General features: G+C 46.8%; 1 protein-coding gene across 14 annotated transcripts; it reads right to left on the bottom strand.

Annotated features, from left to right (window-relative positions):
* Positions 1-13,313: 13,313 nt before the first annotated feature.
* Positions 13,314-27,265, bottom strand: LOC119277204. Of its 14 annotated transcripts, XR_005136991.1 has the most exons (13): positions 26,640-27,265; positions 26,368-26,516; positions 25,979-26,078; positions 25,310-25,423; positions 24,478-24,624; positions 24,155-24,382; positions 23,838-23,944; positions 23,595-23,679; positions 22,424-23,191; positions 21,398-21,459; positions 18,186-19,640; positions 18,060-18,117; positions 13,314-13,337 (listed from the first exon to the last, which is right to left on the bottom strand). XR_005136991.1 is itself a non-coding variant. In XM_037558448.1 (10 exons), exons 2-8 carry the CDS (start codon positions 26,413-26,415, stop codon positions 23,639-23,641), a joined length of 780 nt encoding a protein of 259 aa, XP_037414345.1. In that variant the 5' UTR covers positions 26,416-26,516; positions 26,640-27,265; the 3' UTR covers positions 19,050-19,640; positions 21,398-23,191; positions 23,595-23,638. The 14 variants fall into 14 exon arrangements, 7 of the variants coding, with proteins under 7 accessions (XP_037414345.1, XP_037414347.1, XP_037414348.1 ...); XR_005136987.1 differs by having other exon boundaries at positions 13,321-13,337; positions 21,398-23,191; positions 23,763-23,944; XR_005136990.1 differs by having other exon boundaries at positions 13,322-13,337; positions 21,398-22,507; positions 23,763-23,944.
* Between the last annotated feature and the right edge of the window lie 23 nt (positions 27,266-27,288).

Below are 27,288 nucleotides of genomic sequence, written 5' to 3'. Positions count from 1 at the left end.
ATATTTTCAATTAACAAATTCGAACATATTTTCTAAATAATTATTACTGTTTTTATAAAAAAAATATTACTGTTATGATTTAAACAAGTTTGAACATATTTAAACATAAATAAATATCAAACATGATTTAAAATGCATAAAAAGATCTGGGAGCTGAGCTACGCTGGAGAGAAGGTGCCGATGTTCCGTGTCAGATGGGCCAAGAGCATCCTAAAAGAAGACCGATATTTCACCACCATGGTTATACCCGAAGCCAAATCCAAGACCGCGGGCGCAAACATCACCGCGAAAAATGAGCCATGGGTACTGGCTTCCCAAGTAGACCAATGCTTCTTCATTACCGACCCGCCAAAGCCCAGTCGTGTTGTCGTGAGGAGAGGCAAAAGGAAGATCATCAGAATGGATGGAGTAGCCAATGAGCAAGACTTCGACAAGTACGGCGACCCGAAGATCGAACATGACGACGACGATGAAGTAGCCTCGATTCCCCCTCCATCTCGATCTCGATCCCCGCACCCTTCCCCGCTCCACCGCCGCCGCCGATGATATTTTCAAGTAAGAAATTTGAACATATTTTTTAAAAAATTATTACTGTTTTTATAAAAAAAATATTACTGTTATGATTTAAACAAGTTTGAACATATTTAAACACAAATAAGTATAAAAACAGCATTTAAAATGCATAAAAAATATTGGGGAGCCTGGGAATCGAACCCAAGACCTCCTGGTGTGTGTGCTGCATGCTGACCAGTCGGGCTAGTGGGGGGTTCTGTTGTAGATAGGGTTAGGTTGTAGATATGGTTAGTGGGCTAGATTAAAACAAAATTCTAATGGCGCACCGAGGGGAGGTGCTCCATTAGAATAGTTATACTTATGGCGCACGACTGGACGGTGCGCCATTAGAACCCTCCCCTAGCTATCCTCCCTCTCCCTCGCCAGATCCCCTTCGACCCTCTCTCCCTCGCCACCAGATCCACCCGCGGGCCGCCCCGACCCATGACGCCACCGCCCCGACCCTCACCGGACTCCACCCCCGCCGCCTCCGCGCCCCCGCGCCCCCACCCCCGCCGCCCCGACCCTCGCCGGACTCCTCCTCGCCGTCTGCGCCTTCTTCCACATCCTCCAGGCCTCCGCCGCCGGCCGCCAAGGCACCAACCACCTCCTCGGACGGGGTGCTCTTCCTCGCGCTCTCCTCACCAACCACGACACCGTCCACCTGCTCCTCACTAACCACGACGTCGGCCACCTGCTCCGTCGTCTCCGACAAAGGTTACTCCACCTAGCTGCAGCACTCGTGCGCTTGGCGGCTAGGGTTTGCCTCCAGCCTCTCCCCTCCCCCATCAACGAGAGGAGCATCCGGTGCCCCCGCCCTTGAGTTCGTCGACGGCTCCGTCCTCCAGCCGCAGCCACCGCAGGTACAGAGCCCCCGATTCCATCTTCCCCCTCGCCCCCGATTCTTTCAGATGCAACTCTATGATCTCATTCGGTAGAGAAGAAAGATAATTGGTATGTTCATTATGTCATTCGGTAGAGAAGAAAGCATTGCACTGCTATGAACTTATCCTTCCTCATGTTGTCATATTGCACACATCTTGGAACTAGGAGAGTATGAGATCAGGGCATTGTGCAAATGCTTTGAAGTATCAATGAGTAGTATTTCTGCACATTCTCTGTTTGTATGTTCTGAAATGGCCATTTCAGTTTTGAATGCAACCCTCTATCTATCTTTCCATGAAAGAATGTTCTCATTTTGGCCATGAAGATGATATGAAGTCTCAACCTTCCTTTGCATGAAACTTTTGGACCCCTTTTTCTGTGGTAAACAATTTTGGGTCTGTTGGTGGCCAGTTGGCTACAGTTTGCTAATCACTGCCAATGATGCAGTTTTGATCTAGTTTGTTGGTTGCTTGCTGATCTAGTTTGATGCAGTTGCTGATCATTTGCACAAAATTCAGTTAACAACAACATCAGTAAAATTTAGTTAATTAACTGAAGAAGAGAAGAGAGAAAGTAGAGAGCAAGAGGAGTACTTGCATTAACTGAAACGTTTTACTTTAAACTTGCAAAATTGCAGTACTCCCTAAAACTACTGCAAGCAAGAACTACGGTTGGAGGGCACTACTGTAGGGATATTCTCTGGTCTACTGAAACTTGCACTATTGCAATTTACTCCAGTGATACTATAGTTCTTTGCAAATTCTCTGCTCTACTCCACTGCATGCACTACAATACACTACTCCACTGCATGTTTAATCAGTTAACAGAAAAAGGTACAGAACAAGCAAATGTAAGAAAAGAAGAGAGCTTGTACTGCCAGTACATCATCAGGCAGTTCACCAGAGATTTTCAAGTTAGAAATACTCCCAGGGGTAGATGAAGAGAGAATATCATGAAGGAACAATTTAGTTTTAATTAATGGAAAAGTTGCATTTACTTGTAGTGAAAGGAACAATTTCAGGTAATTATAAATATTCAATAGCAGCAGAGGCAAGCAGTAGCAGTAGTAGTAGATGCCAACTTTTGATATGCATGCATGCATTCTTTGCTTGTTTATATTCATTCTTGTAAACTGAACATGCTCATCTATCTATCTATCTATCTATCTATCTACCTGCTTAAGTATGTATGTATGCATTGTATTTTTATTTCCTTTGGAAAGTAAAGTTTATTTCCTGGCTGGCTGGCATGATGGCTCATGGATCCCTCAGCTGCAGCTACAGTTGGAGCTCAATCTAATCTCATCTGAAATGAATCTATAAATACAGAGTGTAATTAGTTACAGAGTAGCAGAAATAGTTGCTGGATGCAGTTACTTGCATGGGTCTGGCTGATGAAGAAAAACTTTATATATATTCATACTGATGTTGACTCTATAAATCATACTTATTGGACATGTTTTATGTGTTGATCCATCAATTGATCACATTGAAAAAGACCATCGTGTCTCCGACCATTTTGCAAAGGTCATGTCTCCGACCATCGTGTCGTGATGAATTTGCAGGTACCCCGAGAGGCCCTTGAGTTTGCCGGAATGTCGATTAACTTCCGTTTCGGCAAATTCGGGTACTCCATATGTCCTATTTTCAACAAAGGTAATGCTGAAATTTTCCGTGAATTTTAGCATTACTTTGCTAAAAATAGGACATATGGGGTACTTGCGACTAATGCCTGTTATCATGCATGTTTTATGATCTGTTGTAAGGGTACTAATTGGTCTCTTCTGCTGCTTATTAGAGATGGCGGGAAGCAGCCACCGCCGATCTGCGACACCGCAGTACGAGTTGGATGCTTCCGAGTTCTTCACTATCATACTTGAGGCTTCAGTATCATCCATGACGCAGGTATATAAAACGAGCTGATCTCCCCTTCACCCATCTCATTATGATATCTGTTGTTTGCTACATCACTCATTGTCCCAAACTGCAGAGGCTGCTTGACAGTTTTATGAACATGCTGATGGGTGAAGATCCGCCAAATAATGTGAAGCTGCGACAGGCCGGCAGCGGTTTTCGCAGGCAGTGGGATGTGCAGTTGGTGATCAAGAAGGGCCACATGTACTTGTCTCGTGGGTGGGAGAAGTTCTACCGTGCCTACGACCTGCAGCTGGGGTACTTCCTTGTCTTCAGGTACGACGACGACGCCAACATGCTCATCGTGAAGGTGTACAACAAGACTATGTGTCGCATGCGCTACGCTGCCGATGATGATGCCGGTACATTCTGCCTCTTCTTATTCCTCTACATTTGGCTTTGTCTCACATCGATTGTTAATGGTCATTGTTGCATTTTGGACAGGTAGGAGCAGCAGCAGCGACACTGGCTACAGCCAAAGCAGCAGCGACTATGGCTGCAACGAAAGCAGCAGCGATTTTGGCTGTAGCGAAAGCAGCAGCGATTCTAGCAGCAGCATAGACAACAAGAAGGATGATCCAGACTGGAGTGTGGGAGAAGAGGAGCAGAGTGAGGATGAGGAGCTGCAGGATGACGATGGGCATCAGGCTGAGGATGACCTAGCGCTGGTGGTGGCTGGCCAAGGGCAAGAGACGGTGGTGGCTGACCATGGGCAAGAGATGGAGGTGGCTGAGGATGACCTAGCGATGGTCCTGCCTGAAGGTGGCCTCGCGATGGTGGTGGTGCCTAACAATGACCACGCACCAGTGGTGGCGCCGGCGATCCCACAGTTGGGCGACATGACCACGCCAATTGTGGTAGAAGACTACATCCCACTGCCTCCACTGCCTCCACCGCCTCGCCGCTCTAGGCGCATCAGGGAGAGGAAGGAGAAGGAGGAGAAGAACAATGCATGAGAACTGAACTTTGTCAGGTATGTCAGATCTCCTATAGGTTAGCTATCCAAAATGATATATATATATATACTTAGTTACCTATGTTATCTCTAATATGCTTAGTTTCCTATAGGTTAGCTTCATTTTTACCTAAGTTGGCTCTAATATACTAACTTAGAGCTTATATGCTTAGTTTCCTATAGGTTAGCTCCAAAATAACTTATGTTAGCACAAAATGATCAAGTTTACATAATAAGCTTATAGTCTTTTTCTTATTCTTCTTCTTTTCCAAAATAACATAGGTTAGCTTCATTTTACCTAAGTTGGCTCTAATATACTAACTTAGAGCTTATATGCTTAGTTTCCTATAGGTTAGCTCCAAAATAACTTATGTTAGCACAAAATGATCAAGTTTACATAATAAGCTTATAGTCTTTTTCTTATTCTTCTTCTTTTCCAAAATGACATAGGTTAGCTTCATTTTACCTAAGTTGGCTCTAATATACTAACTTAGAGCTTATATGCTTAGTTTTCTATAGGTTAGCTCCAAAATAACTTATGTTAGCATAAAATGATCAAGTTTACATAATAAGCTTATAGTCTTCTTCTTATTCTTCTTCTTTTCCAAAACTCTTCTTATTCTTCTTCTAGTGTTCTTCTTCTTCTAGTATTCTTCTAGTCTTCTTCTTTTTCTTCTTCTAACTTCTTGTTTATCATTTTGCAGATTTGATTTAATTGACGGAAGCTTGTGTGGATGGAGTGCTTCTTTTCCATTTGTGTTTTTATTTCGTATCAATGTGAAACTTTTGTGAATTGATGGATAACGGTGTTGGATGAACAATGTGAAACTTTTGTAATATGTAACGACGGAACTATGTGTTGGCTATGTATGTATATATGATGAAACTTGTGTGTTGGATATGATTTCTATATGGATGCTTGTTGTATATATATGTGTTGAATATCTCATATGTGAAATAGTGACCTGAGATTAAGAAAAAACAAAAAAAAATAAAAATTTGTTACTAATGGCGCACTACCATGTGCTGCGCTATAAGTATAGCAGATAATAGTGGCGCACTGTGGGCAATACTAATGGCGCACTGCCTGGTGCGCCATTAGAATACCAGATTCTAATGGCGCACATGTGGTGCGCCATTAGAAAAAAATTCTAATGGCGTGAGGCTAGTGGCGCACCAGTAGTGCGCCATTAGAAGGCAAAACTGATGCGCCACTAGCATGCCTTTTCCTAGTAGTGCCTCCGCCCTCGCGCGCTGCTAGCGCAGCCACGACGCCCGTCCGCGCCTCGCGTGTGGCCGCCCTGCTTCCCCTCGACGCGCTCACCGCGGCCCCCGCACCGGCCCTCGCCTCTGCCACCCTGGTGCGTCGCCCGCCGCCCAACTGCGCGCGCACGACGGCGCTCCCGCATTTGCTCGCCCCTCCTCGTGAACGCACCCGCCACCCCCGCGCTCAGTTACGCCGCCCGCTGACGGCCGCGCCCTACCGTCCTCGCCGCACGTGCCTAGCCCCGATGCTGCTCCACTCGACATTGGCACCTCTGCAGCCCACCTCCGACAACCCCACGGCCATCCTCCGAAGCGCCTCGTCGCGTTGCTTATGCTGAGCCCACTCACGGATCCAGCCGTCGCCGGAGATGGCCGGCCGGCGAGCACCTCCGCTCTCTGTTCGCATTGCCGGCGTACCACTGCGTGTGGCTCACTGTCAGGTGGGCCCGCCCGGTTTAACCAATCCCCTAACCACGTAATTAGATAGAACCTAATAAAACTGTTTAGTTGAATAACTGGAAACAACATGTGGACCCTTTTCTTTTAAAAGCCCGTTTCAAATTATCTAAGTCAATGACATGTGGCCTCCCACCTAATCTGTTAAAAATTAATTAAACAATTAATTTACACTGTCTCTATGACAGCTAGGTCCAACCAGCCAGTTTGACCAGTCAACAGTCAATATGTTGACCGCTAACTGGACTGCTGACTCAACCCCTGGACCCCACTGTCAGCCTCTGCTGACTGGGCAGTTGACTCAGTCAACTAACCCGACCTGTCAGCCTCACTAGCACCTCTTTGGGTACACTTCTGTGTACCCATAGCATTTATTATTTAAATGAATTTCGAATTAAATTAAATCCAGGAAATCTAGGAAATGATTAAATCTTTATAAATTAATATAAAATAATCCGTAACTCAGAAGAAAATACTTTGTACATGAAAGTTACTCAGAACGACGAGACGAATCCGGATACGCAACCCGTTCATCTGCCATGCGTCCCTAGCATAGCGAACCCTCAACTTTTCCCCTCCGGTTCATCTGTCCGAAAACGCGAAACACCGGGGATACTTTCCCAGATGTTTCCCCTTTTCACCGGTATCACCTAGTACTGTGTTAAGTCACCTCTAGCACCACGCATTGCCACATTACGTTTTGTGTTACTTTGATTGCTCTGTTGTTTATTGTGCTCCCCCTCCGTTACTTCTTTTCAGTAGACCCCGAGACTGCCGGCGACCCCCAGTTCGACTATGATGTTGACGACCCCTCCTTGCAAGAGCAACCAGGCAAGCCCCCCCCCCCTTGATCACCAGATATCGCCTATTCTATCCTTTACTGCTTGCATTAGAGTAGTGTAGCATGTTACTGTTTCGATTAATCCTATTCTGTTGCATAGCCTGTCATTATTGCTACATCTGTTGATACCTTTCCTGTAATCCTAAATGCTTAGTATAGGATGCTAGTTTATCATCATTGGCCCTACATTCTTGTCAGTCTACCTTGCTATACTATCGGGTCGTGATCACTCGGGAGGTGATCACGGGTATATACTATACATATATACATGCTATATAGATGGTGACTAAAGTCGGGTTGGCTCGTTGAGTACCCGCAAGTGATTCCGATGTGGGGGCTGGAAGGACAGGTGGCTCCATCCCGGTAGAGGTGGGCCTGGATTCCTGACGGCCCCCGACTGTTACTTTATGGCGGAGCGACAGGGCAGGTTGAGACCACCTAGGAGAGAGGTGGGCCTGGCCCTGGTCGGTGTCCGCGGTTGCTTCATAATAACATGCTTAACGAGATCTTGGTATTTGATCTGAGTCTGGCCACTGGCCTATACGCACTAACCAACTACACAGGAAAGATATGGGCACTCGACGTCGTGGTATCAGCCGAAGTCTTCGTGACGTCAGCGACTGAGCGGCGTGTGCCGGATTGGAACATAAGCCTGCTCTTGTATTAAAGGGGCTAGTTCTGCTTCCGGCCGCCCTCGCAACGTGCAGGTGTGCAATGGGCGATGGGCCCAGACCCCTGCGCCATAGGAGTTAGACCGGTGTGCTAACCTCTCTGTTGTGCCTAGGTGGGGCCGCGACGTGTTGATCTTTCGAGGCCGGGCATGACCCAGGAAAGTGTGTCCGGCCAAAGGGGATCGAGCGTGTTGGGTTATGTGGTGCACCCCTGCAGGGAAGTTTATCTATTCGAATAGCCATGTCCCTCGGTAAAAGGACGACCCGGAGTTGTACCTTGACCTTATGACAACTAGAACCGGATACTTAATAAAACACACCCAGACAAGTTCCAGAGACAACTCGGTGATCGCTTTTCCACAGGGCGATGAGGGTAGGATCGTCGGGTAGGATTATGCTATGCGATGCTACTTGGAGGACTTCAATCTACTCTCTTCTACATGCTGCAAGATGGAGGCTGCCAGAAGCGTATTCTTCGGTAGCAATAGCTATCCCCCTCTTATTCTGGCATTCTGCAGTTCAGCCCATCGATATTGCCTCTTTACACATATACCCATGCATATGTAGTGTAGATCCTTGCTTGCGAGTACTTTGGATGAGTACTCACGGTTGCTTTGCTCCCTCTTTCCCCCGTTTTCCTCTTCTTCTCGGATGCCGCAACCAGACGTTGGAGCCCAGGAGCCAGACGCCACCGTCGACGACTCCTACTACACTAGAGGTGCCTACTACTACGTGCAGGCCGCTGATGACGGCCAGGAGTAGTTAGGAGGATCCCAGGCAAGGGGCCTACGCCTCTTTCGATCTGTATCCCAGTTTGTGCTAGCCATCTTATGGCAACTTGTTTAACTTATGTTTGTACTTAGATATTGTTGCTTCCGCTGACTCGTCTATGATCGAGCACTTGTATTCGAGCCCTCGAGGCCCCTGGCTTGTAATATGATGCTTGTATGACTTATTTTACTTTTAGAGTTGTGTTGTGATATCTTCCCGTGAATCCCTGATCTTGATCGTACACATTTGCGTGCATGATTAGTGTACGATTGAATCGGGGGCGTCACACATATGCCCGACCCCTTGCTTCACCAACAGCTCGCTTTACGGCCTTCTTCGCCATCTTGTACTTCTCTATGTTGTCTGCACTCCTATCCAGGTATAGGCCTCTGAAGCAATCTTTCTTCTCTTTAATCGCCTTCTGGACATCATCATTCCACCACCAGGTATCCTTATCTTCGCTTCTCCTTCCCCTGGATACTCCAAACTCCTCTGAGGCCACCTTACGAATGCAAGTCGCCATCTTCATCCACACATTGTCTGCATCCCCTCCTTCCTCCCAAGGGCCCTCCTTAATGACCCTCTCCTTGAACGCCTGAGCTACCTCCCCCTTGAGCTTCCACCACTTCATTCTAGCGACTTTGGCACACTTATCCCGCTGGATACGAATCCGAAAGCGGAAGTCAGCAACCACCAGCTTATGCTGGGGTACAACACTCTCTCCAGGTATCACCTTATAGTCTAGGCACGCACGCCTATCTTCTCTTCTCGAGAGGATGAAATCAATCTGGCTAGAGTGTTGGCCACTACTAAAGGTCACCAGATGTGATTCTCTCTTTCTAAAGAGGGTGTTAGCTACAATCATGTTGTAGGCTAGAGAAAAGCTTAAGACATCTTCTCCTTCTTGATTCCTGATGCCATAGTCAAAGCCCCCATGCGCCCCTTCAAAACCTGTGTTAGATGTACCCACGTGGCCATTGAGGTCTCCTCCTATGAAGAGCTTCTCACCAATCGGTACACTCCTAACCATGTCTTCCAGGCCTTTCCAGAACTCCCTCTTGGTGTTCTCGTTGTGGCCTACTTGATGTCACCACAAACCCAAAATTTAATCAGACAGCTCACAGAGACAAAATTAGACCTACCTATCGCTGACTCTTACTGGGAAATGGGGAGAAATGATAGCTAAGTGGACCTTGTGGCTTAACAGAGTTGATCTGTGCAAGATAAAGTGCAATTCTGAATAGATTCTTAACTGTAACATAATAAATTGTATTATTTTATAGAAACATCTGCAGACAAATAATTGAAACAAAAATATGCCATGAACCCTTATTCCTTTAAACAGTCTAAAATAAATAAGCATCAATATGTATGACTACACAAGCCATTAAATCTTGTGCTTTTAAATTTTCAATTACAGCAATGCAGTTCATTTTCCAGGGATTTTTAAACGATCATGTATAAAGACTCAAATGAAGATCTGAAAGTACCTTGTAGGAAAGTTGATTGCACAATCACAAATTGTAAGCTGAAATCATTTCAAACCTGACCATACTCTAGATGGCTATCTCATGATGCCCAATATACTGCTCTTTCAAGGCATCAAACGAAGTGCACTCCCTATGAAATGTGAAATCGAGAAACAATCAGCGCATATGGACACACATCAATAGCAATGCAAAATAAAGACATAAGCCAAGCAAATACTCAGCAACCTACCGAATGTTAGGATTAAGAAATCCAGATGCTCCATAGTTTGATGGAGCACAATGCTTACTCGAGATCAGATTCTACCCCGAATGATTGTATGCATCGACAATAGTAAATTTCTCTGCACGGCTGTTGAATAGAGTGAAAGGCATGAAGACGATTACCAAGCCAAGCAAACAGTAGCAGCCACACAGAACAGCTGATGTGCAGAATTACCTCTCACTAAAAAAATTAACAGTAGCAGCCACACAGAACAGCTGATGTGCCGAATTACCTCTCACTAAAAAAATTATGTTAGAGATATCCTCATTGATATACCAAAAGCAGGCCAAGCGACCAATCAACCTCTTGTACCTGTCGGAAAGAAACAACAAGGAACAAAAATATCAACGACACTGAACATAAAGAATCAAGAGCGTTGTATAGATATGGACAAACCCCTCCCTCCCCTCCCTGGCCGCTCCCACTAGCGCCGCCGGGGGGGAAACCCTAGCGTGCGGGCTCGGCCCCCCTCCCTGCTCCTCCCTCCCCTCGCCGCCGCCCCGGCATGCTGGCGGGCAAAGCCCGGCCAGCTCGGGCAGCGGCGAGGCCTCTTCCTCCCCCCCACACGGCGCTGGATGGCGAGGGCCATCTGGGCTGGGCGGCGGCGCCGCGCGAGCTCAGGGCGCGGCAGCTGGCGACGGGGGCACGGGCTGCAGGCGGCGGCGTGGAGTGGCTGGTGCGGGCTGGGGCGTACCCTGCTCCCGGCGGCGGCGGCTTTGGGCGCGGCTCAGATCTGACGTAGCGGCGGCTCGGGTAGCCTGGGCCCCTGTGGTGGCGGGGCTTCGGCTCGCTGCAGGTGGTGGCCGGCTCCGGGGGCCGCCCCTGCTGCGGCGCTCTCTGGTGGTGGCGGGCCTGCCGGCCCCCGGCCGTTCCGGCGATGGCAGGTGCCGCCGGCTGTGCTCGGCGTGGATGGGGCTGCCACGGCATGGTGGTGGCTCTTGGTGGTGGTCGGGATTGTCTCACGGCGGCGGCTGGACTTCTTCGGCGTCGGCCCGTCGGTGAGCGGCCTGTGCATGCCTTCGACCCCTCCTCTCGGTGCCCGGGCGCAATCTTCGTCGGAGGGTTGGCCCGTCCCCAACTTTGGTCCATCGCTCGTCTCGCGGCCGGGCTGCACGACCGATCTCTTCTCGCGCCTGGCCGCAGGACCGAGTCCGTCTCGCGCACGGCTGCAGGACCGAGCTCGTCTCGCGCCTGGCGACAGGACCGAGCTCGTCTCGCGCACGGTGCCGTAGGACGAGTCGATGGAGGCCAGATGCTAGGGGGCGCTCAGTCTCTTTGGTTGGGGTAGTGCCAGGTCTCGGGTGAGGTGGTGTTTAGGCCTTGGATGCCGGGGCGGCGGCCCTGGTGGTGGTTGCTCGATGCTGCCCGGTGACTATGGCCGTGGGGGGCGGTGTGGTTACCGGGTTGTGGCGTTCGGTGGCAGTGAGTGTTGGCCGGGGTGAAAACCCGCTCTTTCTTCAGACGGACTGGCGGCAGCGAAACTCGCTCCCTTCCTGAAAGTGTCGTCGCGACTCTCATTGCCCGCCGTGTTGCTCTAAGGGAAACTCTGACCCTCGGGTCGGGCGGTGACAGAGCTCCGGTGTCGTTTCCTTCCTGAAGGCGCCGCCTTGGAGCTCACGGTTCGCCATATGTGGCTTCATCTCATCGCAGTGTGGTGTGTTCACGGCGGAGGACCCCGGTGGCTATTGTAGTGCTAGGGGAGGTGTTGCTGCGTTTAGCATCTTTGTATCCTGCCTTGGGTGTGTGCGTGTGTCATGGTGGCGTGAGTTTGTACCGTGTTGCTGTGGATCGTGCTTTATATATAAAGCGGGGCGAAAGCCTTTTTCGGTAAGAGCGTTGTATAGAAAGCATCCAAAATAAATGTCACAAACTATGGGTTCTTTCTCAATATACAACAAGCAGAACATAATGTCGAAATGATAAATGCCGAAAAAGGAAATCACTAAGATCCATGTATAATAAGTGACTGAGGTTAATGCCCAACAAATTACTGAAGCTTATATGCACACAACAATATTAAAACCTGCAGGTATTTCTTGGTACAGAGCAGACCTACGAAATCTATTACTCCCTCTGTAAACTAATATAAAACTAATATAAGAGCGTTTAGATTACTAAAGTAGTTATCTAAACACTCTTATATTAGTTTACGGAGGGAGTACAAAGCAAGATGCAATCTATTTCTGCACATGGAAATGAACACCATAATGAGAAAGTTGAATTTATAACAATTCATCGGTTGACAAATTATATCGCAACCTCTGGATCAAGCGGACACCATGCAAATGCTGAGATGCACAACAACCAATCGTTGAATCTAAGCTTGTAAAAACAGTCACACATGGAGATCGCCATTTGATTTTGCAACTCCATCACCATTTGTTTTTGCTCCTCCCCGTCCTTCCTCCATCAACCACAGACTGCAAAAGTAGCATACATATAAACTGAGCACATGAATCGACCGTACAATGTCCAATTATGAATTAGTGTGGCTGTAACTCTTCCACCACACAACTCAATCAGAGCCTGAGCAGCCACGCCACAAAGAAGAGAGTTGTTAATTGCCAACCTTGTTGTTGTGCGGCCGCCGTTACCAAGCTCTGACACGAGATAGAAGGAGCTCAGCTTGGGAAGGGCAATTGGTAGAGACAAATAGCTGCAAATATTCTAGAAAAATGGGAGAAAAGTGAATTGTCAATGGGTTCCCACAATGAATTTGTTGAACTCCACAAAAGTGGAGCAGGGGCCATAGAAAATCTATTGATTATATACACCAAGAAAAGGCTCTGTCCAACATCATCGCTGGTTTTGGCATTGTGTCAAATAGACAACACCACACAAGAAAAATAAAGTGACAAACGCACAAGCCGAGAGAGAGGACCGGGAAGAGCTCCCCTTGAAGTCTCAACCAGCGCTTCCCAAGCCACCCATGTTGTCTTGAACACCGCTCCTGTCAGTAGGCTGCTACGGCGCTCGGTGCCAATCATCAAATCCTCACAATTGATCTGGACTTCTCTTTTGCCAACTAAACCAATAACTTTGTGTCATCTATTAGATAAGAGATGTAATAGGACAACACCAAAAGTATCTCTTCTCCAATTCCATTCTTGGTAGTAACAATCTGGGAGAGATAAACCATATTATTTCTATTTCCTTGAAGTATGAAAATACTGCAGTACCATGAAGGGAAAATTCACAGAACTTGAGTGCTCGCCTAGGACTTAAAAAAGATCTATTGCTGCTCAAACTGTCCGCACCATTCTGAAATATCCACTCTGCAGCAAAAACAAAAGGAAACTACCAAACTGAGTATTGTATCAACCACGAAACAACAATCTGGAAAGGTGTGGAATTGAGAACATGCCCCTATGAAGCTCCCATTTGAACAATTAAACCATCAGCTACAAAATTGTACATTCATCAAACAAACATGACCATGAGCCTGCACTAAATCCAGAAACTAAGGAACATGACCACTCCCCGCTTCTCATCGACTGCACCACCCCCCCTGAGTGCGCCAAACGATTCCACTTTGAAAGTTTTTGGCCCAAGATGGACGGGTACCTCGCCGTGGTTGCGGAGGCTTGGAACTCCATGGAGCCGGACCCCGACCCCTTCCGCCGGATATATGACCGCCTTAAGGTCACAGCGCGCAAATTGCGCAGCTGGGGCACACGGCGAATGGGCGAGATTTCACTCCAGCTTCTGCTTGCCCGCGAGATTATCGCGCGCCTCGACAAGGCTCAAGACTTCCGCCCCCTTTCCGCTGTGGAAACGTGGCTGCGCCGCAAGCTGAAGCATGCCTACCTTGGCCTGGCATCTCTGGAGCGATCCCTCTCTCGCCAGCGATCGCGTTTCTCCTGGCTACGCGTCGGCGCCGCCAACTCTGCTTTCCTCCGGATACATGCATCTCAACGCCTTCGGAAGAAGAGAATCCACGCGCTTCAAGTCGGTGACCAGTCCCTCACCGATGAAGCGGCCATGGCCCAGGCGGCTTTTGAGCACTTCTCCGGCTCTTTTGGCTCCGCGGACTCGCGCGCCTTCTCCCTCAACTTCCCAGCTTTCGAGCCACGCTCCTTCGACCTGTCGGCCCTTGAGCTCCCATTCTCTGCCGACGAGATTTGGCACGCCGTCAAGCTCCTGCCCACCGGGAAAGCGCCCGGTCCTGACGGATTCACGGCTGAGTTCCTTCGCTCCGCCTGGACGATCATCAAGGACGACATCGTCGAGGCCTTTGGCAAGCTATACGAGCTAAACGGGCAGAGCTTCCAGTGGTTGAACGAGGCTCTCCTCACGCTGCTCCCCAAGAGACCAGACGCTGCCTCCCTCTCCGACTACCGGCCGATCAGCTTGATTCACCTCCTCACAAAGCTCTTTGCGAAGGTTCTCTCCCTCCGGCTTGCCCCTAGGCTTGGGGAAATGGTCTCCCCAAACCAAAGCGCATTCATCTCGGGCCGTTGGATCCACGATAATTTCTTCCTTGTCCAACAGACCGCCAGGCACCTTCATCATTGCAAGCTGTCTAGAATCCTCCTCAAGCTTGACATTGCCAAGGCGTTCGACTCGGTTTCTTGGCCTTTCCTCCTCGAGACTCTCCGCCATCTCGGATTCGGCCCAAGATGGAGGGAGTGGATTTCCATCCTCCTCTCCACGGCCAGCACCAGGGTCTTGATCAATAGGCATCCTGGTCCGCCCATCCCCCATGCCAAGGGCCTCCGCCAGGGGGATCCGGTCTCCCCGATGCTTTTCACGATCGTCATCGACATGCTCCATTCCCTCATCCAGCATGCCGTCCGTTGTGGTATTCTCAGACGCCTCACTCCACAATGCACGACCCCCAGCGTATCCCTCTTCGCGGACGATGTGGTGATCTTCTGCCATCCGGATGCCCACGACCTCGACGCAGTGCGCGAGATCCTCCGGATTTTTGGGGTGGCCTCCGGCCTCCATACCAACTACGCCAAGTGTTCCATCTCTCCCATTCACTGCTCCAACGAGCTGTCTGCGGAGGTGAGCGCCGCCCTGGCCTGCCCGATTGCCCAGTTCCCGATTACCTACCTGGGCCTCCCATTGTCACTCCGAAAGTTGCCATCCTCCGCCTTCGATTCGCTTATTGTTCGCCTTCAGAAGAAGCTGCCCACCTGGCGAGCCGCCCTGCTCTCCAGGGGCGAAAGACTTGCTTTGGCTCGCCACGTCCTCACTGCCATGCCTACTCACATCCTGGCGGCGATCGCACTGAATGCTAGCACCCTCAAGCACGCCAACCGGGTAATCCGAGACTTCCTGTGGCACGGGCGCAAGTATGCGGCGTCAGGTTGCTGCCATGTCAACTGGCGCAGGGTGTGCATGCCACTTGGCCTCGGCATGCGCGATCTCTTTCGTGTGGGCATCACCCTCGGGTCCGGTGGCTCTGGCTCCAGCACACTGACCACAACCAGCCGTGGAAACACTTCCAGCTCCCCCATGACGCGGAGGTCCGCGTGATCTTCAGGGCGTCTACCACTTGGATCATTGGCGATGGCCATACCTGCCGCTTCTAGACCGATCACTGGATCCAGGGACAGTGCGTGGCCGAGTTTGCACCGGCGATCCTTGCCCTCGTGCCCAAACGACGCCGGAAAGCCCGCTCTGTGGCGGACGGCCTGCATCTTCGCTCTTGGACCCAGGACATCCAAGGGGCTCTTGGCCCCCTGGCGGCTCTTCAGTACTTCGAGCTCTGGTGTCGCGTCCGCGACATCCCCCTCTCCTCCGCTCCTGACGCCATCCGCTAGCGGTGGACGGCTTCGGGCATATACTCTGCCAAGTCCTGCTATGATGCCCTCTTTCTTGGTTCCACCTCGGCGCCGCACGCCAAGCTGATCTGGAAAACGTGGGCTCCGCTATGCTACAAGGTCTTCATCTGGCTAGTCACCCTCGACCTGTTGCTGGACTGCGGAGTGCCGCGCCCGCCATGGGCTCTCCCACAGCCCTACCTGCGTCCTCTGTGACCAGACCCTCGAGACGATTGACCACCTCCTGGTCGGCTGCCCGTTCTCCTGTGAGATATGGCACCGCGTGCTCTCGAGCTTCAGGCTCACTGCGGCGATTCCGACGGCACAAGACAGATTCATCGACTGGTGGAGCGCCGCCACCCTCAACACCCCGCACTCGCTTCGCAAAGGCTTTGCCTCCCTTGCCGTCCTTACTGCTTGGAGCCTTTGGAGACACCGTAACGCCGTGCTCTTCGACTCCCCCGCCCATCCGCCGACCTAGTGACGCAAAGCATCCTTGACGAGTCACGGACCTGGGCCCTGGCTGGGGCTAGAGGACTAGCTGCGATCACCCAATTTGAGCCGCCCTAGGCGCGCCTATGCTCTGTTTCCCGGGCTGAGCATCCCGATCCCTTCCTATTCCTAGTTGCACGCTCTCCCGCTGGTGTTGGAGTTCGTAATTGGGCCCCTGTAACTCTTGCTTTCTACCTATCAATGAAATGATATGCAACTTGCGTATTCGCGAAAAAAAAGAAGGAAGACATATGTACCACATGAAGAATGTAATCTGTTAAGGAGTATTAGTATTGGTCTAGGAGTCCTTATTAGTCTATGTTTAGTTTCCTTACACCTCAAGTCATGTGTAATATATATATGCCCCTTGGGCCTTCAATAGAGATAAGTTGCATATTTTCTAACATGGTATTAGAGCCTAGGTTTAGGTCTCCGGACGCGGCAACTCGTCCTTACGATCCACTAGATTTTTTTTTCTCGATCGATCTATTCTTCTCAGGGTCGATCTCGTCTTCCGCTGTCGTTCTCATGCTGCGTGGGGCACCTGCCGCCCAGCTGCTTCGCTCGATCCAAACTGGTGACGGGTGCGCCCGTGACGTGCGCCTGCCCAGCCGTGATCGTCTGCATGGATCAAAGCCCGCCTTGCCTGGTTGGCTACTATGCTGCGTTCACACCTGTGCGCCAGATCGGGGTTACCTCGTCCAGCTCCAAGTTGAGGTCGCCTCATCCAGCTCAAGGCCGAGGCCGCCTTCACCTCCCTGGCCAGATCGCTTCCGGCTGCTGAGCTATAGCTGCTGCTTTGCTGCTGTGTTCGTTCCTGCATGCTAGCTGCTGTCTTACCGTCACGTATGTGACCGCGTGCTAGCGTATGTCCGTTCCCATCTTGATTTCAAAAAAAAAAAAAAAAAAACAGTCCAATGTCTTCTACATACACGATGGATTTTGCATCTTTGTGTCGTTTATGCTTCCTAGCTTTTTGGCAGATTAGTTTTCTCTGTTTTCCGCTGCGTCCATCAAATTCGTTGAAATTTTGTGTTTTCTCATGTCATGTGAGTCCATCATACCATTGTTCATCAGCCTTTTCTTTGGTCCTGATCCTTTCTATACAACTTTTGTGGCTTACTTGCCCTTGTTGTTTTCTATATGATTTTTTGGACTCCTTTTGCATTGTCGATCTTCGTCCATCGTGCCTTAACCGTCGAGCTTCTTTCGCCGTCGGTTGTCGTGGACCATGATTTTTTTGCACAATGCTTTATTCTCTGATGTGCCATCTTCTTTTGGCAACCCATCTTCTCTTGATACTTATCTTGTATCTTCAATCGATGCGGTGTCTTCCTCTGATGTGCCATCTCTTCGTTATCCCCTTTGGTGACTCGACAGGTTTTGAAGACTCTTCATGCTACGACGACACTCTCAAGACGCGGATTTGGATTATCAATTATTATTTTTTGGTATTACACTTCTTCAAATGCAATGCTATTGCATACGCTTTGCATTTGAGGGGGGGTGTTAAGGAGTATTAGTATTGGTCTAGGAGTCCTTATTAGTCTATGTTTAATTTTCTTACACCTCAAGTCATGTGTAATATATATATGCCCCTTGGGCCTTCAATAGAGATAAGTTGCATATTTCCTAACATAATCTTCTGACAATAACTACTCTCTGCACACTGCAGAACAAATGTGTGTGTGTGTGTGTCAGTGTGTGTGTGTGAGAGAGAGAGAGAGAGATCACCTTGTTCTTCACCGAGCTCTTCCTCAAGATTCATCCCCTTCTCCTTTTCTCTCAATATCTGCACACATGTGTTTAGATTAGAATCACCATAAATCAAGGAGTAAAAACTGGGGAAGAAGATGAGACCTTGCTACTCCTTGCCTCATGGCCATCCCGCTCATCCTCCCCTGCTTCATGCCCACCACAAAGACCACAACGCCCCCTGCTCTCCTATGGTAGCGACCTGCACGCGATCCAAAAGCACAGCGCGCGGCAGCAGCGGATCAAGAAACATGTAGATAGATGGACGGCAGTGCAGCTCGAGGGAAGGACACCTCCGTCGTCTGGCGCCCGAGCTGCGCCCCTTCGCAGCTCGACGCCGCCACCACCGCTCCTCCCCTTCGCGTTTCTCCTCCTCCTGTGTAGGATCCATGTCTTCATGGCGACGGCTGGCTCGAGGTGGGGGAGCAGCGGCTCCATGGCGGGGGCTGGCTCGAGGCGGTGAAGCGGCGGACGAGGCAGGTGACCTACTGAGGACCGAGGAACCCCGAGCTGCTGAGATCGCTGCTGCCCTCTTACGTCACCTCCTCCCCTTTGCTTCTCCAGCGGCCGTTGCATCCTCGCCTTTCCTCATTGCCTGACTGTGGAGGCACACAGGCAGACGGGCCGACCCTCTTTGCCTCCCAAGTCAGTCAGATCCTAGAGCAGGTTGGCTGAGGGGGAGAGCTCGTCGGAGGGCGAGGTCATAGAAGGATGACCATGCGGGAAGGATCGAGGAGAAAATGAACGGGCGTGGGGTCACGACATCCTACACGTCGAGCGCGCAGCGGGCGCGCAATGGCTGTCTCGGCCACTATTCATAACTGACGTGGATAGCCTGGTTGTGTCTAGCAGGGGGCTCATCCTTTATATGTTCAACTAGATGACCCGTTGCGCCCATGGCGCAAAGGCCGAGAGCAAGCCAACTATTGGAAGAGTGTGCATCAAAATATATAGACACAGAAGGAAACATATGGAAATAAGTACGTATTGATGATAGATAGATGGTTGCGGATGATACATGTTTTTTAAGAAGCTTACGAACGATCATTTATAATTTTATGAGCAAAGCATGTAGATAGGCAGAGCTACATTAGACAGATGTATTGCTGGATGTTTAGAATGATCTCTTTGAGGCAAGTCTTTATAGCTGCTGTTCTTCATGGCCTGCATTGCTCAGAGCAGAAATTCCTTCGATACCATCGTCCAGGCTCCAATAATATTTGTTTGTTTTCTATATATCGGCTTTTGATTGTATCGTTAAGACGATCAGCAACATATCTTATCTGTGACAAAATATGTTTCAAACTGTTGGCTTTGGGTGTTGATCTTGCTGTGAAGTTTGTATCTATTATGCGGTAAAGTTCCTTCACTTCACTTAAGACTACTTGAGAGCTTCAGTTGCCGGTCGATCTTCAGCTTCTTTGAATTTACCGTACACGTAGATGGATATTGATTTCCTTGGAAGTCGGTTGTCTAGTTGGTGCTTTGATGGATAGTGAATGGTTGCGTCAAGACCAACCGTCCTTGCCTTCTGTGTTGAGTACACTGCGTTTGGAAGGCCTACACAATGTTCATAGTAAGTGAATGATATGTGCTGGCTTAGCTATTTCTTTGAGAATAGCAGGGGCCTGAGCTTGCCCAAACTGCAGAGTATACATGTTTTACTATTTGTTAAGCACCAAGAAAACAGGGGATTAACAGGTGTGGGTAAGTATGCACATTGTTAGTAGAAAACAAATTTCATTTTCTCCTTCTTGATGTTACAGCATTTATGAGAACAGGTTATTGAAGCAAATATAAGGTACAATCATTTTTCTTTAAACATAAGGTACAATCACTCATTTCTTTAAATGTAAATATCAGGTTATTAAAACAGGGGATCAACATGTATTCATTTTCTCACTTGATGTTGTAGTATTTATGAGATCAGGTTATGGGAAGCAAATATAGGGTACAATCATTCATTAAAAAAATATAAGGGACATCCATTCTTTTCTTTAAATGTAAATATCAGGTTATGAAAACAGGGGATCAACAGGTATACAACACAGTAGGCACCGAATAAGTATTAAAACTGGCAATAGAAAAAGGAAAACCCAGGTTTTCCAGATTTTACTCGATCAATGATAGGTACAGGAAAATAACTGATTTTAAATGTAAATTGTGACGGAAACAATCACACCTGTTTTTAGCAAATACAACAATCAATTGATCAAGAAAATACACCTAGTGGACAATAGGCAAGTTTAAATGGACTTGGCATTAGCTAAAGGCCTTATTATAGGGCAAAGCTCATATGAACAGAATTCATAAGCTCCAACTTAAAGAACAGAATCAAGTGATTGTTCTACAACTCCACCTAAGATTTGAAGATCAGCATACAAATCGATCAAAAAAAGCACAGGTGAGTTGCAGTTATCCTCTTCATGCTAATTGCCTACACCTTGCTTTCTCCTGCTCTTTCGTTTTGCTATGCAAATATTTTATTCGGTCTCGGTGATTAGGCTCGAAAGCATGTATTTTTCATGGAAATGTAACTATATGTGGTAAACTCAACTAAATAGGTCCCAAGTTTTGCTTGCTTTGCTAATTTTGTAATGCACACAACTTGTTTGATGTTATGCCTACAAATTTTTAAAACAGAGTAGATCTTCCCGAATCTTGTCATGGAGATGACCTGTTTGATCGTATGCCTACAAATAAAAAAATAGAGCAGATAGCATAACAAATTTTATACAACCCATACTAAACTATCCTTACAATACCTTCGCCATGCACTTATATTAATTTACTTTACTCCAACAATGACCAAGACAAAAAATATTAACCGAGCCAATACAAACATAATCCTTTAATTTTCCTACTTAATTCTACTTAATTATCAGCAGATCAATAAGCAACCTATTAACTCTTTAATTCAGTTCTACTAAAGACCATCTAATGGAGGAACAGATGTAGCCCTTTCAGCTACGTACAGGTATATACCTTTCCTAATGGTATACTAAATTATATTTCGACAGCTACTTGTATATATTTACCTTTATGCTCTTCTAATACATTTCTTTATACTATAGTCGATCAATTAAGCAACTGGCTGTCAACACAGAAATACATGATAGATGATATTTCTCCTTCACAAGGCTTTATAAGCAGAGTTGAACACAAGACCAGAGAAGTTGCAGAGGGATTTACACACTATGCAATAGCACGCCGTGATGGATTGATTGCAGACACACTATGTAATATTTAACTTAGGACACATGTCATCAACACAATTTAGAGACAATGGCCGTGTTGTTTAGTACATATGTACATACCTGGATCGTCGCTGTTGTAGATCGGGTTGTCAACCCTCGCTCCTTTCAGAATGTGGCTATCACTTGAGCCAGAGGAATAATGAAAGTGAAAAAAGAAAATAGCGCGTGATTAGCACATGCTTGAAGAAAACATCCTCGATAAAACCAACAAAGCAGCAACAGTTTATGTTATAAGTTTATGCACAGTTGTTTTCTATCTTGGTTCTGTTCAATGGAAGCCATGCGACATTTAAACCTATTCATGGTAGCGGTCATCGTCTCCTACTAAGGTGCCATAAAATCATGGTAGCGGTCATCGTCTCCTGTCATATTCCTCGAAAGTTAATCTAATGCCATTAGCATGCTTGATATATTCAGTTATGTTATGATTATCTTAAGACACATCATATTTTCCAACTGGCTTCGATGACACGCAATTTAGGAGCTATAAAACATTTGGGACAATTGCAAAAAAGATGCAGTATTCAGTCGAAGGAGAAATAATGTTATAGTCAAATCGTCGGCCTCGCTACATAAATTGGTTCCAAGATAAAAGAACATATCACATTCTATGGGCCACATTATCTACAGATGGACATCTACATACAATATTGAGTAGAAAGAAATGTATATGCAAGGAGAATATATATATCTATGGTTCAGTACGCAACATCTATATAGGCGCGGTTCTTTAAGGGCGCGCGCGTGTATTTTTTGTGGTCTTTGATTAGTGCAATGCTAACTAAAACAATAAAACATGCTGCTTTTGATAACGCAACGAAATATGAACCTTAGGACACCTAAAAAATGAGGTAGCATATTCTACTGTGAAGCATTTGACTATCGATGAAATGCTTTTGAATAGAATATGAACCTTCCAAATGCACCGCCTACCCTGATTTGCAATGTTCTAAACCTAAGAATATAAGGAGTTATGTATGAAGTTTAATACTGACGATATAGATAGAAAATGGACATGTGCGAGGTTACTGAATAACGAGTCAAGAATTAATATTTGCATGGAAGTATGGTTGAGAAATCTGAAACCTGAGCAAGAAGGTCCATGCTTTAACATGTAAAATAAAGAAGAGAACATCTCGAGAAATACAACTTGTCCTTCTGCTGCTTATCCTTGATTTATGCATATGCATCCAGTTATATAATCAACATGTACCAAAGTAAAATCATATGCTTGAGATAACTTGGCAGAGTATAAACATAGAAGAATTCAAATGTACAACATAGGTCTCTCTCATGAAAGATGGGTGCTTGCATCCAAATCTTCCTCACGACTTATTTATGCAACCAGAAAATTCTTTGAAGAAAACAAGAGACTGTTATGATTTAAACTGATTTAGACTCTCATGCGCGCTTTAGCCATTTTACTAATACTACTTTAAAAGCAAGAGATATTTTTAAACGACACTAACAATTCAAGCTTAGATAATGCACCACAATAGATTCGAAATCAATTAATTGGCTTCTTGGACAATTGTATCAATCTAAATCAATGAACCAACCTACAGGAGAGTTTTAGGCATGCAGTGCCACTACCAAATTTGAATTTACTAAGGGCACCAATGAAGAGGGGCCAACATGTTTCTATGTATTGTTGATTACCAAAGTTTCAGTGCAAAGTTTATTATAGTGTTGTGCGCCTAGCTAGCTCTGTATCCATCCATCTGTCATGTCTCGGTATGGGTCTCATCTCCCTGCAAAGTAACCTTAATCTTTCAAAGATGAGACCTTGGCTTTGTTGGTGGTAAGCATAGTAGTGGCATGCTACAGATTCTCATTCCCCCGGTAGCTGACATGCTACAGAACACCATTAAAAAGGAAGTTAATGAATCCTTCCAGACGAACAATGATTGTAATGAACGATTAAAAGAACGCAGTTTCAGGCAGGCTATCCTTTTTTTGTACGGTTTATGGAACACATACCATAGTCTGAATGCACTAACAAAGTAACAGAAAGGGGACCATGGTCTGAACGTTATAGAATTGAAAATTTGCAGCACACCCTCTACGTATAGGAGTCTAGGCAGCAAACAATCGGAAAAAATCCACAGTAGTTCCAGTTTTGTTTCCCACAGGTTGTATGCAGGGAGCAGGCTGCAGCTTTAGCACTAAATATAATACTATCAACCAAAGTAATAGAAAGGGAACCATGGTCTGAATGCTATAAAATCATAGATGCAAACAAGGAAAAGGAAGGTACCTTCCACACGGCCAACAGCCAACGGCTCAGGAAGAAGAGTGAACTCAATCATTCCTAGAAGAAGAAAATTTTGAACACCCTGACACTGCAATAACCAAGAAAATAATAATCAAGCTAGAGACTACTTACACCTGTCTATCCACTATGCATCTTCAACACGACAATCACCTATGCATCCCTGTCCCCTTTGATAACAGAGGAAGTAATCAAATGTCTATATGTTCCTTAACTAAATTTATCAACCTCTAGGTTGCCGGAGATCGTCTTGCTGCTGAGAGTCATAAGGAGTCATGCACATGGTTGCAATCACCACCTTGCAAGCTAAGCATGATAAATTGTTCTGCTGCCAGCTTATAAACAGGAACAGTTAGTGAATAGACTACTAAAGAAGGCCACATGTAAAGAAAGAGAAAGCCGGTAATAAAGGATCAATTGCAGTAACTTATGCTGGCCACCAACTTTCTCGCTCAGACGATGCAAATATAGTAGTAAGAGAGAACTGGGTAACTTGTCTTCAGATTAACAGAGTACGATGGGGTTATATTCTTTAGAAATATTACCATATTTTTACAGAGATGCAGAGGGAGAGGGCCTGAATCTGATGGTGTGGAAGAGGCCGGAGAGGAAGACGACCCTGCGGTCTGCCCTGCCACGAAGAGGCCATTGCTGCTGCCGCCGAAGTGGTTATCGAGGGCAGAGAGGATGCTCTTCGCGTCCACGGCGTGGGGGTGCAGCGGCGGCCACCTCGTCCTCGTCTCCCGAGTGTGGTGGCGCCCATGCCTCTCCTGCTGAGAGTTGAGGAGCGGCGAAAGCCTCGGTTAGGAGTCGCTATGGCAAGAGCACAACGGGGCAAGATAAACGGGGAAGGAGAAGGTGGACGTACCTCTGCAAGGAGCGAAGGAGAGGGGCTTGAGTAGCAGGCTGCGCCTTTCCTGACGAAGAAAGAACGACGGGAGAGCAACGCATCGGTCGCCTACTGGCGCTCCTCGAATGAGCCTCTGCACCTGCCGCTGCTTCAGAATCATCTGATCTACATCAACAATAAATATATTGTTCATTTCATCAAATAAATGGGGTGCATAAGGCACCATGGATTGGTATTAGTATGAGGAGATACATACTGCAGCAGACGGGGTACATAATGGCATTATTACAGTATGGGGTTAGTCACTGCTCATTAGCAAGGAAATTCTAAGTCTTAAGGATGTCCTTTTAGAGTCCTACAACAGAGAAATGCAAAGCTTGACCCTTATTCTCAAATTGTTCCAGAATAATACATCCGGTCCGCTAAAAATAATCTGTAGAGAAACAGGAGCAAACAATCAAATCCAGCAATTCAACACCAATCACTAACAATTTCTTTTCTTCCCCAATCAAGCGGCCATAGCAAAGAAATTCTCATGGTCAGGTTGACCAATCTTTTCAATCTCAATTCACATGTTGAGTGATAAATCAACATTCGATTCATTTAGCAAACTAATCAGAAGCCCCTTCAGTTTCTCGTTGTTTAGGATCCGACTTCTGGCGGACCATCCAAGAACAAAACCATTTGTTTAACAACCTAACCTTGATATATCAACCTACAACTAATTGAAGTGGGCAGCAAAGCATGCAAACGGTTAACCTCAAGAAACAAATAATTTGGAAGGTAATCGCAGAGAAGTACAACACGCATAGTAGATCATATTGGGTTGAATCAAAATTAAATCACCAACCTTGCATCAGCTTTGCTTCATCAACTTCAGTTGCATATGCCCACACATTAGGTGCAAGCCGAGGCCTGCTCCGAGTCGCATCCATCAACACTCTTACATGCTTTAATCCCAGTTCTGATACATCCAAAAGTACATCGAGATACATTACCTCAAAAATCACAGAAGTGTAAAGCCAAGATTAAATTGCAAAGACTATAACCCTTCTTCCTCAGAACTGTTGCCAATTTCAGGCTTTGTCATTCCTCGAAACTAAATGCCAGGCCATTTGAGGATCATAACCAAATTTACTTTGTTAGATACACCAACATGTAAAAAATCAAGAAGCATTCAAGTAGAAAATTGTGTTTTTACATTGATATGCCCAAGTTTAGATCTCCTTGAACCTTAATTTACAATTATACATCTTTGGGATATGGAACTGACAATCGTACTAAAAGATAATGATCATGTCCGTGGAAATGATCAAATGAGTATAGCTAACTAATGCACTCTATTTATTAATTACTATACAATTAGCACCCAAAGGCAATCCTAAGAGCTGCAGCGTAGCAAGTCAAGGATAGTAAAACTTCAATGCATGCCCTGATTCTTTTATTATAAATAATAGTTCGCAGTAACACTTCAAGAAACGAACAAAAATAGGAAGAGAAGGGTACCATGCTCTCTCACCTACAACAATTTCCTCCTGTTCCTCATTAAACCACCTTAGAATAGCAGTGTTGGATGTCAGTTTCTGTTGAACACAGCAAGTGGAACCAAACAACCACACCTGCAAGCAATAAAAGATGGGTTAAAAGTTCTCCCATCTAAGCATGTATTCAACAAAAATGAGAAAAACGATATAGGATAGTGAAATTCCTTCAGGAAATCGGTGATGATGGAATTAGAAGAGAAATAGACCAAGAGACAGAAACTTGACTGGAAAAAACTCACACTTGCAGATGAAAAACATAATATAAAATGGATAATCACCGATCAGGAAATTTGTAAAACATATAAAGGAATTTCTATAAAAGAAACATGATTTGTGTGGCAGTTCTCTGACTGATACTACACACGTTGTTGTTGATGTTGTTGTTGCAGGAGCTCAGGGGCAAGGAGAGCATGTGCACATGCTTGCTGGAGCTCCTTGGCAGTGGTGGTCGCTACTGCTGCTGCACCACACTGGCCGGGCGAACGCACAGCCGAGCGAGGGAGTGTCGCTGCCCTATCACGAGGACACATTTAATGGGAAAATTCAAATCCCTAACTGGAGCTCATTCTTTTACCACAAACTCATAATAGACTGGATCGGAAGAGGAATAGGAAGTGGCTAAAGGAGGTGACTCACCCTCGACCGGAGCTCAGATCGTCGCAGCCTTGTCCGAGGAGGAGGCTCGGGCCCCCATGACACCTTCCCCAACTGCCCCGAGGCCCGGGTCTACCATGACGCCATCACCAACTCCCCAGAGGCCCGGGGCCAAACCCGGGCGTCGTCCTTCTCCTGGCTTGTCCGTGACGTCACCGGGGACACCCTTCCACTCGACCGTGACACCAGTTAGAAGTGATGTTAGTACTGAGTAAGTAGGAGATGTAGCTAGAAATATAATGCAATGCCAATTGTATTGAAGATAGTTGTACGGATAGTAGAATGATTTAGATCGGTTTACAGAAACACTTATATATACGCAGCCTCACAGCTTATTTAGGCATCTTCTTAGTCTGATTGTGGTCTTGGGAAGGTGTGAACGTACAAATTTATAAGCTGGAAATTATAAATACTTCACAATGAAGGCTTGAACTTAGACAAAAAACACCTGCCTACCGAAGGCAAACTACTAAGAGGTACTCCATTATCACACATAGATGAAACATAGCATCAATGCATGATACTCAGCCTCATCATCCAAGCTCCAAGAATATGTGTTGATTTTCTGGATTATGTCTTCAGACTGCAAGGTTGTCTTGTGAAGGTACCCTGCAACATATTTCACATGACA

The sequence above is a fragment of the Triticum dicoccoides genome, chromosome 3B (assembly GCF_002162155.2).
Source record: "Triticum dicoccoides isolate Atlit2015 ecotype Zavitan chromosome 3B, WEW_v2.0, whole genome shotgun sequence".
NCBI lineage: Eukaryota > Viridiplantae > Streptophyta > Magnoliopsida > Poales > Poaceae > Triticum > Triticum dicoccoides.
This window is presented reverse-complemented; position numbering and strand designations above follow the sequence as displayed.